General features: G+C 46.3%; 4 protein-coding genes across 4 annotated transcripts; 2 read left to right on the forward strand and 2 right to left on the reverse strand.

Moving 5' to 3' along the window:
* Positions 1 to 397: 397 nt before the first annotated feature.
* On the forward strand, positions 398 to 5,688 carry MCYG_05445 (conserved hypothetical protein; the record flags this gene model as incomplete). Its single annotated transcript, XM_002845530.1, has 3 exons — positions 398 to 525; positions 591 to 5,564; positions 5,631 to 5,688. 3 exons carry the CDS (start codon positions 398 to 400, stop codon positions 5,686 to 5,688), a joined length of 5,160 nt encoding a protein of 1,719 aa, XP_002845576.1.
* A 415-nt stretch (positions 5,689 to 6,103) lies between these two features.
* MCYG_05446 (aorsin) lies at positions 6,104 to 7,983 on the reverse strand (the record flags this gene model as incomplete). Its single annotated transcript, XM_002845531.1, has 2 exons — positions 6,104 to 6,398; positions 6,473 to 7,983. 2 exons carry the CDS (start codon positions 7,981 to 7,983, stop codon positions 6,104 to 6,106), a joined length of 1,806 nt encoding a protein of 601 aa, XP_002845577.1.
* Positions 7,984 to 9,284: 1,301 nt separating this feature from the next.
* On the reverse strand, positions 9,285 to 10,087 carry MCYG_05447 (uncharacterized protein; the record flags this gene model as incomplete). The annotated part of the gene is made up of 3 exons (XM_002845532.1): positions 9,285 to 9,389; positions 9,607 to 9,670; positions 9,912 to 10,087. 3 exons carry the CDS (start codon positions 10,085 to 10,087, stop codon positions 9,285 to 9,287), a joined length of 345 nt encoding a protein of 114 aa, XP_002845578.1.
* Positions 10,088 to 10,794: 707 nt separating this feature from the next.
* On the forward strand, positions 10,795 to 11,519 carry MCYG_05448 (uncharacterized protein; the record flags this gene model as incomplete). Its single annotated transcript, XM_002845533.1, has 2 exons — positions 10,795 to 10,838; positions 10,895 to 11,519. 2 exons carry the CDS (start codon positions 10,795 to 10,797, stop codon positions 11,517 to 11,519), a joined length of 669 nt encoding a protein of 222 aa, XP_002845579.1.
* Positions 11,520 to 11,689: the final 170 nt, after the last annotated feature.

The raw sequence follows: 11,689 nt of genomic DNA on the forward strand, positions 1-11,689 counted from the left end.
AGAGGTCGATTCCATCACTTGCAAGCCTGCTAGTTACTAGTTTTGTGCTAATGTAACAGTTTTTGGGTTGTTCGGTGTTGACATCACATGAGCTTCTGTCGACCTTACAACTCGATTAATATATAAAGACAAGGCAACAACAACAACAACAACCAGCTAACCACTGGGTTAGAAGATAGGGAATATTTGGGGGGGGTGATTTGCCCTGTTTCATATTTCTCGTTTTGCCTGGTTGTTTGACCTGAAAGTCCTCGAAGACCTGATACGTCATACCTTGCTGGAGCCTGGTTTGTTCAATAGTTATCATTTCAGTACGGATGGGCAGGCTCATCGGGAGGCCTTCGATAGCTATTTCCCAGGATTGAAGAGCCAGATTGTGCTATATATACGGCTTGCTATGGCAAACAATATTGATTTCAGCTCCCTGAAGGCCAGGGCTATCGGCTCTGGCCTGGACGAAGAGGCCGTTACGGTGAACACCCGAGCATTGATTGACAAAGTGCTGGCACGATACTCAGGAGAATGGTGACTGTTTATCCTATTGTATAGCTCCCCGGACGCTTTGTTCCAATTCTAACACCTTGCAATAGGACCGTGTTGCGAGAACTTATTCAAAACGCCTCGGATGCTATGGCCACTAAAGTTGTCATTAAGTTAGAAACTACACCTTCTACTATAGTGCCTGCGCCCATTGCCACGGATGGAAACTCAGCTATCAGGCATGTTATATCGCACCATACCATAAAACGGCTCACACTACGGAATAACGGGACTCCGTTCAGTGCTAATGACTGGGCTCGGTTGAAACGGATCGCAGAAGGAAACCCGGACGAGACAAAGATAGGGGCCTTTGGCGTTGGTTTTTATAGTGTATTCTCTGATTGTGAAGAGCCGTTTGTTTCCTCCGGCAAGGAGGCAATTGCATTCTACTGGAAAGAGAATGCGCTCTTCACCCGGCGTTTGAAATTAGATGAGAGAGATTGCAGCCCGGATACGGTGTTTGTGCTTGACTATAGAAACACTACCTCACCAGTACCGGGGCTTATGTCTCTCTGCCAATTTCTTGCAAGCAGTCTCACCTTTGTTGGACTAGAAGATATAGAACTCTGGCTGGATGACTGGAACCTTTTGAAACTGTCGAAGAAGCTTGCGCCAGGCGTTCCAGTGGCAATACCCAGAGACATATCGACTAAGACTCAGGATGGCCTAATGAGGGTAGCTGATATTACCCGAGAAGTTGCTCAGCTTGATGCAGCTTGCATGAAGGCTGTTGGTTGGAAGTCGCCGACTAATTCATCCAGGTATGAGGGAAACCGAGTGCATGACACCACTGCATCACTTAGGAGCTTCTTTTCTCGGCTTACCGGCTCATCCACAAGCGATGAAAAACCGTCTAAATTAGAAAGAGCTGGCCGGAATGGTACTGAAGAAGACCTCCTTTCATATAACAAATCATCCGTGTTCCTTCAAATTACTACAGGCCATATAAAGACTTCGGTTTCTTTATCATTTAGCCACGAATTGGAACGGGCAACGAAGAAACCTCCCCCCAAAACAACTAAGCTTGCAATACTTACTACATCATACACGGCATTTCCTGTCTCAGAGAAACCCGAGACACAGGATATTTTCCGCAGCGTTGTCCCATCCCATTCTGGAAGAATATATATTGGTTTCCCGACTCACCAGACAACAGGTTTGAACGCTCACGTATCTGCTCCCTCTTTGATTCCGACTGTTGAGCGGGAGAGCATCGACCTGAATGCTCGATGGGTTCGCACTTGGAATCTTGAACTTCTACGAATTGTTGGGATTATATGCAGGATTGCTTGGTCCGCTGAGATGTCGTCTTTAAAGGACCAACTTCTCTACAGGCGTAAGCAGTCTGGAAGGTCGTATCTTCAGAAAGAAGATATTAATGCAGTGATTTCGGAAACCATTCATATATCAAATCAATTCGTCTTCAAGGAGTCAACTCCGACTTCACAAGTAGGACAGGTGGTTGAGGATTCGTTTTGGACATGCAGCCAAAATGCCTACTTGGAGATTCTATCCACCTGCGGTATCCTCCCAAGCCATCAGGTCCGGACTGCGCCAAAGGACCTCAGTTTTATGGATGGGATCCCTGTTCTCCCCGAACAGCTAGTACTGGAGGCTAAGGGATTTGTTGGGAGGTTAATCGAGTTTGGTCTGATCACCGAAGTTACGATATCTGACATGAAAGCTGAATTAGAGAATAAGGCCCTGACCTCGTTGCAGTTTCATGAATTTCTCTCTTGGATCATCCGAAAATCCACAAGCGGAGAGATTAATCATGCCACTGTCAAGGCTCTCATTGCGGTTGCCGTGGCTAACAATGACGGAGGTGATGGGGGCCCCGCGCTTCTTGTATTGAGAGATATTAGCTGCTTCACCAACTTGACCCGTATCCCTCCAGAAATGCCACTACCTCCATTTGTTTTGCCGCCTAAATATTCCAAAACGTTATCATCAAACGGTTTAACTTCAATCGGCTGGCAGGAATTGCAAGTTGATACCTGGGTTCAGTGGTTGGTACATAACTCCTCTAACCGCAACATTCTATCGGTAGAACAGGATATAACGCGATCACAAAACTTCTCTACTCGGGTTCTCCCGGTCATCTCAAAACAATGGGATACATTATCACCAAGCTCGAAGACTGGAATTATCGATTCCTTACGGCAACATACTATTGTTCCCACCAAGTCAGGCATGCGTAAACCCCAGGAGGCGTACTTCCCATCAGTCCGAATATTTGACGACCTTCCTATAGTTACGGGCCTAAATGGCGTCAAAGAAAAATTTTTGGTTGCACTCGGCGTGCGAAAAACCGTGGACATTAGCATTATCTTTGAACGTCTTCTGAGCGGCTCTGAGGATGGAGAAAAGGGCCAGGGAAAATGGAGCCATGTCGAATTAATCAAGTATCTGGCTTCCGTTCGCCAGGACATACCTCCTGAAGACACGGCGAAACTTCGGAAGGCTAAAATATGTTCGGCAGAGATGAAAGATGACAGGAAGCCTTCCCGACAGCGTTATCAAGTCTCACAACTTTTTGAGCCAAATGATGCTCTAAGGGACCTAGGCTTCCCACTATTGTATTGGCCAGGAAAATACGTCTCTTCGAGCACCGAGGGTAAATTTTTACTCTCCTTAGGACTAAAGAGTACACCAACAGTTCCAGAAATGATAAAGGTCATGGCAGATGCAGCAGCTGCCAACGATATGAAGTTACGAGACAAAGCTATGCGGTATTTCATTACCAATCATGTCTCCTTCAACTATGCCAACTTTGACTATAGTCAATCCACGACCCCGTTTCTGCCCATTGAAGGCGGTGGCCTAAGTAATCCTTCTAATTGCTTTACTGCTGAAGGAGCTGCCTTATTTGGATTTAATATTCTTCGAAAGGATTTACATCCCCATTCTCTGAAATTTGGCGTTAATCAGCATCCATCCATAAACGAATGTATAACCGTACTCATTCGAAAACGCCCGGAATCAAAAGCCCAAGCAAGAGCGTTGTTTAAATACATGGCCAGCCGTGTGGCGGAGATAAATCCAGCATCTGCGGCACGCCTTGGGCAAGCTGCCATCATTCCTATTTCTCAGAGATCCCCAACGGAAAAAAGCCCTGCCGCACTACATTACATTGCCCCCCGCGATTGTTATCTTGGTGACTCCGAGGATTATGGCGATATATTTGATTTTGTGGACTTCGGAACGGAGGCAAACTTGTTTCTCCTCTCATGTGGCTCCAAGCGGCAGCCAACGCATTCCGAGCTTGCATCTATTCTTGTCAAGGAACCTGCACGAATATCCTCTAAACTTCAGAGTTCTGAAAAATATCTAAAACTGTTACGCGGGATAGCTGAGAACATGTCCGTCATCAGGAAGGACAAAGCCCTCTTCGCAGAGATGAAACGAGCACCATTTCTGTTCTCTAGCAAGGAAATTCCTCGCACTTCAAACACCAAGAAATCAATGATAGATATGGGAGAATCCAGCGATGAAGATGATGACCAGGCTATTAAAGAGTGGCACTTAACAAGAGCGTCGGATGCTGTTATAGTTGATGATTACTCCAGCTTTAGCCTGTTCAAGGAGAATCTACTGGCTGCTCCACAAGAAGAATTGCTCGAAGATATGTACTCCACGCTTGGTTCTCCGAATTTGAGTAGTTTGGTCGACGAGACAGCGCAGTGTGGCAATCTCAGTTCAGACCAACGTAACGCGTGGAAGCTACAAAAACTCATCTATGAGAGGTCACGACTTTTCTTACACGATCTACCGCGTGATTCAATTCGCCATGATACTCGATGGCTGGAGAAAAATCTAACTATCCAATCAGTACAAAGCATAAAGCTTCGACGCTCTCTTCGTGGTTGGGGAATGTCACATGTGGAAGACCGCAGCGCGGTTATGACACAGAAACTAAGTAGTGTTGTCCTCTCAATTTCTGAGGGTAGACCTGATTTATATCAGATCAGTCAGGCTCTTGTAAGCACTATATTATTGAGGCCCAAGCTTCACTCTACTCTTACGTTGGAGATGTTATTGAAGACAGATCTGCTAGAGCTTCGCGCAAGAGGGTATAATGTGGAAAGAATCCTTCGCCAAAAAGCAGCAGAAGCAAGAATAGCTGAGCAGCAACGACGGGATCAGCACGAAAAAGAGACGCAACGGACGCAGGAAATGCAGGGAATGGAACAAAGACGAATAGAAGAACTTCAAGAGTCACAACGGCAGGCAGTTCAACAACAACACGAAGCAGCTATGCCTGGAATATTTCCAGATTCCCCTACGAACTCTTCAGCCAAGCGCCAACCTCTACCTGCACCTACGGACCCAGGTGAAAATCACCCACCAGGTGGCCTATTTTCAGATCTTGCAAAACGATTTGGCCTCAGTGATTACGCCCACAAGAAACCTCTCGACAGCATTCAACGGGGCTCGAAAAAGCGCCTGTCTGACAAATCTATCCCAGGTGACCCAGGTGAAGACGAAAAAGACCCTCCTCCAACCATTACTACTTCCCCAGAGGCTCTACAGTCACAATTGCAATTTGCAATCAATGCTTCACGGCCGTTCAATTCGAATGAGCTCCATAGTCAGGAGCAACAACGGGAGATTGAAGAGAAAAAAACATATTGTGATGAACGCCCAGCTCAAGATCTCAAGTTCCTCCGTATGTTGGGCGGCGTGAAGATATTCATTGGAAAGGAGCCCAAGGATCCAGATAGCTTTCTTCGCGCAAACCACTCTAAAGTGGAGGTGTTTACCACGATATTAATAGACTGTGCTAAGATATTTGGGCTTCGTCTAGAGACCCTTAGCATATTCTACGACACCAGTGGTAAGACCATTGCCTTTAACTCTGGTGGTAGCTTGTTCTGCAACTATGCATATTTTGAGCGTCTCCACCTCGAGAAGGTAGCTCGAGGTGAAAGGAGGGAAGGACTAGTGTATTGGTTTGTGATTCTATGTCATGAGCTTGCGCATAATATTGTGTCTGATCATGGGGCACAACATGGTTTTTATACGTGAGTTCTTAGCCTTCTAATTTCTATTATTGAACTGGGGTACTGACTTGATGGTGGTATGAACAGTGAAAGTCTTGTTACGCAATATTTTGATAGATGCAATCAAATACTGGCAACGAAATGATGCAACGCACTGTCTAACTAGGCTGATAAAATGTGGTTATCTGTTTTTGCATTTTGATTGCATTCGCCTATATACACAAAGTCGGCCCAATTGCTCTGTTTTGTCTGGTATAGATATGGGTATTTCTATAATCCGAATACGTTGGTACAAAGAAAGGCGTTGGTTAAGTATAGCTCTCAGCTTCTTCGATAGATGATTGATGCATGTATAATATTATTAGATTAGACCCATAACGATGGAACTGTGTAAATACACTCTTTTGACTGCGTATTAAAGTACATTCCTGTCCTTTGACCGTAAATATACGCTTATTCATATAACATATCTACAAGGCCTTGTCTATATTCCACATACCAAATCTCTCGATAGATACCATTATATACAAAAAATCTACCTCACTGTAATCATCTTGAACTTAATATTGGAGGACCAACTTGGAGAGTGTCTCAAAGTTTGGAGTTCCAAGTCCAGTAACTGGATCCCAGCCGCGGGTAGCATTCCAGCTAGCACCTGGAACATATGGAGTAGGAAGATGGCTGTACTGATCGGTTCCAGTGCAACCATCAGATCCACCGTGGACGATATCAGTAAATCCGCTACGGCCGATGGTGTAGAGCCATGGGTTCAAGAAGCCGAGCCTTGGCTTGTGGTGGGCGAGACGGATAGAGTTGAGGATAGAAACGACACCAGCAAAGAGAGGAGCAGAGGCACTGCAGGTTAAAGTTAGTCATAGAGTGGCAAGGGTAGGTTTATTTCGTAGCTTTCAGAACAAGGAAAAACCTACCTAGTTCCCGAAACTCCAATTGTTCTTCCATGGTCACGGGTGGCAAACTTATAGGACTGGGCAGAGACATCGGGGAAACCTCGTCCGCTGGGGTTGTACATGCCATCCCACTTGCCGTGCTCAAGTTCATGTTGGAGGTAGTGGTTAACATCGAGCTCCTGATACCATGGGCGAGAGAAACGTTCGGAGAAACCGCCAGATGAGAAGTGAATGGCAACTTCAGGGTTGATCTGGTGAGTGCCACCAACCGAGGTCACGAAGGGGCAGGCAGCTGGGAAAATAGGGTTGAACTTGGTTATCTTCTTACCATCGTTGCTCTGGCAGGCGCTACCGACACCAGTATCACCACTGCTGAAGATAACGGAAACACCTCGGGCACCAAGACGAGCAAACAGGTGGCAGGCAGAGTCAGTGTACTTCTTGGGCACACTCTGTTCGTTCTCGCCATAGGAGGTGGACAAGACAGCTGGGAGTTCGGAATCTGGGAGACCAAGGAGGTAGTGAAGCTGTTCGAGGTAAGGCTCATTATTGTTGTTGGTAATGTTAGGCTGGTCGAGGTCAGGGATGAGCATGCCTCGTCCTGCGGTGCCGTAGTAGGTAGAGAGAGCACCAGACAAACCAATGGCATAATCAACATCCAAACTGGCCTCAACACTGTCGAGGGAGGAGTTTTGTTCATTCTTTCCGCCGTTGATAGACTTGAAATCGAAAGTTGTTCCCTTCAGGGATGGAACAAACATGTCGATGAAAGTGCTGAAGTCATCAAGTCTAGCATATTGCTCAAGGTACCCAGAGATACCGAGCCTGTTGCGTGGGTCTTTCTTAGCAAAAGTATTACCCATCTTGTAGAGATCTCGAATGCAGTCCGGGGTTATGGTGACGTTGCAGTCAACATCCGCAGAAGAGGTAATTTCGAGGTCAGAAGTGAAGACGCTGCTCAACTCAGGGCGAGGAGCACTGAACTTGGTGGTTGGCTGGATCATGTGGACGTATGGAGCAACGGTTTCGGCAACGGAATACTGCAGGGTACGGATGACCTGGGTGTTGTCGATGGTGTTTTTGAAGTTGTAGAAGCGGGTGTTTAGGAGCTTCTCAGCTTTCTGGACAGTGGTGGTGAAGGTGAGCCAGTCGGTGTCGGCCTTGATGGAATGCTTGGGAATACCCTCAGAGGCCAACCAATTGAAGACAGAGTCAGTCATATGGGCTGGTGGTTGGAGGAAAGCATCAACCTCCTCCTGGGTCATATGCTTGCCATAGTTTTCATGCTTCGGATTGGAGATATCCATAACATGCTGTTCGAAAGCGGCGGCCTTATCTTGCTGAAGGGCAAGCTTGAACTTCAGCTGAGAGGATGGAGCTGGAGAGCCGGTTTGCACCCATCCTTGGGGAACTTCATGGAGCTGCTCGAGTACCTGGAAGTCACCAGAGATGTGGGAGGTTGGAGCAGCAGTAACCAAGGCTGGAAGGCTGACCAGACAGGCGCCAATGGCCCGAAGAGTGAAGGAAACCATGATAGGGAAAGGCAAGGAAAAGCTGCCCCGTTGCGATGTCTTCTCCAACTGCGACTGTCAGGGTCTTTCAGAGGAAATGCCGAACCAGATATATATATGCTCGAAGCTGGCCAATTTCCCGGCGCTGCCCGCTGGGGTACGAGAAGGGAAGCTCGGTTGGAAGATAGCTTCTGTTCTAGAACACTTTCCTATCGTAAGGTCAAGGAAACAACACGATGTGCAAGGAGTCACAATCCTTGCAAAGCAAAGTGTATACATAAATTTCCCCGGGAGCTGCGGGTCCTGAAAGCAGCGGAGAAGCGTATAAATATTATTATCGTTAAGTTGACAACGGGGGTTATTAACGCGAAAAACCCTTGACAGGAATAAGAAAGCTGTCAATGGCGCAAAAAGGGTTTCCCCTTGCCTCCTCCCTTTGAAGGAATATCATTCTGGCAAGGATCGTACAGGACCTTCAAATGGAAGACCCTGACCAATCGATAGAATTAGTCTCATCTCGCTGCCGAGGGAGAACAGGCAAATATCCAGGGGGTGGAGAAATGATCGGCATTATGGCAACTCTTGGGGAGAGAAAGGCAATTCATCCATTGGAAGAGCAAGGCTGAGATTCACTAGTTTGGAAATCTGTGTGCCATCTCTTTATTGGAAGACCCTGCACGGCAACAAACAGGTCGACTCTGTAGCGTCCCGCACGCTATTCCGAGAGAGAGAGCAATATCGTGTTGCTATTAGGAGTGGCAAACATCTCGAGGACTTGGATGAGAAGCTGTGCCGTGCTCCGTATGTGAGCGATGCGTTTGCATGGTACGGGAGCAAAAGGTTCCCCCCAGGATGGAGATAAGTATATACGGGGACCAAGGCCCCTGTCACAGTTGCATTGCTATTCGCGAGATTGCGAGATTGGTCAAGCATTGCTCCGTTCTGCCAATAATAGCTTGGTGCTAACAAGCAATATACAAGCTCGTGTTTCTCCACCACTTGCAATCCCCCCAAAGAATGTCTCAACCGCCAGATGTAACTCCGTCTTATGGGCTTCTTTGGGTTGGAGTCGAAGGGCAAAGAAGTCGGAAGTCGAAATAACCTCTTGTGCCTGGCACGTGAACACAACTTTTAGTTATAGCCGAGGGAGAAACAATCGAAAAGGCGGAGTTGTGTAATATTGCTGTGGTATGCATAACTCTTTTGCCATCAAGGCATCAGATCCCGGTCAGGATGACGGCCAAATCTCCGGCGTCACGAACTCAGAGTGCTGAAAGGCCGGTCAAGAAACAATCAGGCTAATTTCTCCGGGGTTCCTTCGCTTATGCGATGCTTGTCATTTCGCTCATGCATGCAGGATGGCCATCTTTGCGGAGGAGCAATCCACCTTGCGAGATAACTGTATTATACATAGTAAGTAGCCAGCTCTATAAAAAAAACTTGTTATTATATGAGCTAGGATTAACCTACCCCGCTGGAGCAAATGGCGAACAACTCCAGGTATATTTGTTTGCTGGCGCGGAGAATATACCCTGTCCTTGGTTACATCCCTTCTCACAGCCCATTAACTCCTCTCATATAACTACGGGATATATACTGCCCCTCAATTGACATTTTACTTATCTTCCGGATGCACGGCTCTACCTTTCCCTTGGTGGTCTTATCATTATCGCTCTTGTTCCGACTTACTCCAGGGTTGCTATTCATCCTGGGGTAATCAGTGCTCAACTGGCCCTTGTCGAAAAGGAAAAAAAAAGAGCATAAGGTTTTTGTTAGTCCCATCTGCAGGACACGAAAATCATGGCCCTACTATGTATGTACACCACGAAAAATTCGTTTTCGCCTAGATGGGCGGGGCGGATAACAGCGAATGGGTTCGGCGCTTGAAACATGCGGAGGAGCGGAGATTTAGAGTTGAAGAATGCACTGAATACTCTTCCAGAACTCACGATCTATTATGGTTTATGCCATATTCCACTCTTTCGTTTAAAGGATCACGCAATTCGCAGAAGACCGTTGAAGCAGAATGTGGATGTCTTGCATAGTACATTCTCTTTACATCCCTCCTCGACAAACCCATCACCCTTGTCAAGGGTAGCCTGCGTTCCGAGGAGATATGTGCCATGATGAAGATGGGCTTGTACGAAGTGCTGGCTGGCTTCATCCAGAAACATAATGGAAATACTTGACACGGTCCGGCGGAGTGACAAAAACCTATACCGCCTTTATAGCATCTACCATTGCAGTTAGGCAGCCTATTCAATTCTGGACTTTGGCTCTCAACGTGGATGGAAAGATGTCTAAATATTAGAAACCTGGACTGATATCCCTTCTGGCTCTAGCCATTATACATTTTGTAAGAAGATAGATTGTCTACTGGAAGGACTTCTATCGAGATAGGGAAGCCTTTTTCTACATGATGAATTATTTCCAAGGCTCTGTATAAGGACTTTCTCGGTAAAAGTGCCTTATGAATATTCCTGGGCTTGCAAGTGAAGATTGTTTTCAACAAAAGAGTTGCTTCATGTCCATTTTTGCGCTACTTGAGGGTAAAAGAGACTCTTCCCAAACAAGAGGTGAATGTTCCCTATAGATGGCGTCCTTTGGATATTATTATTATGGTCTCTGTTACCTCAAGGCTCACACTCTCATATTAAAATACTTAACTCGTTTTTCTCTCTTACATCTTCTACTACTTTTTCTCTTTTCCTCTATGACCCCCTCTCTAGCTCGCACACCTACCCACAGTGTTTTTGTTTGTAGAGGCTACTAGCGGCCTCACAACATATCTAATACATATCTATCCCAACGCATTAACCCGGCTATTCCACCATGGCGTCTGAGAGTTTGCATATCTCAAATAATCAAATGGCATGGTACAGATATCCTTCTTAACATGTGTTACTATACTAATTGGCGTACTTAGCTTTAGCGGGGAAACAATTAACATCTGTGTTGGAAATGATTCATTCACAATCCATGAGAACTTGATCAAAGAGTCTTCACCATTTCTATGCAGCCTTCTGAGGAGGAAGAAACCTGGAGACACGTATGTCTTGAACATACCGGAAGAATACAATACAGCAGTGCAGTTCTATGCCAACTGGGTCTACAGACGCGTTATACCTTCTGCAGCTGGCTCGGAACTGGAATTAAGAAAGGAATCGATGACCTTAGCGAAGGCATACGTTGTCGGAAAGAGATTCGAAGACAGTGGCTTTCAGAATGCCGTGGTTGACCGCGTCATCGAAAGAGCAAAAGGAACATTTGACAAGAAACAGATACTACCAGATGCAGAAGCAATCCAATTTACCTACCAAAATGTGAAGAAGTGTTCGAAGTTCAAGGTTCTCCTGGTCGACCTGTACGCATCTCACGCTATCAGCGGCTATTTCTGCAAGCCTGCCTCCAGCAAGTACCCAAAATTGTTCCTGATTGAGGTCCTCTCGGCGGTTGCCGACATGCAATTCACCGGAAGGATGAGTCCTACTAACGGAAGTAAAAAGAATGCCTGCGAGCGCTATCACCATCATTCCTCAGATGCAGCATATTGCTAAAGTGCCGAGTAGGGGACCTGGAAAAGATGGGCCACCAAGCAATTGATACATGGCAAGATTTGGAGGATCGACGCTGAATTGGAGACCTGCTGGGCTTTAGGATAGCAATGAACTTTGAATAACAATATGTTGCATCAAACCATCTCTACTTTGTATATTTATCATCAATT

Source organism: Microsporum canis, genomic scaffold (assembly GCF_000151145.1).
Source record: "Microsporum canis CBS 113480 supercont1.5 genomic scaffold, whole genome shotgun sequence".
Classification (NCBI taxonomy): domain Eukaryota; kingdom Fungi; phylum Ascomycota; class Eurotiomycetes; order Onygenales; family Arthrodermataceae; genus Microsporum; species Microsporum canis.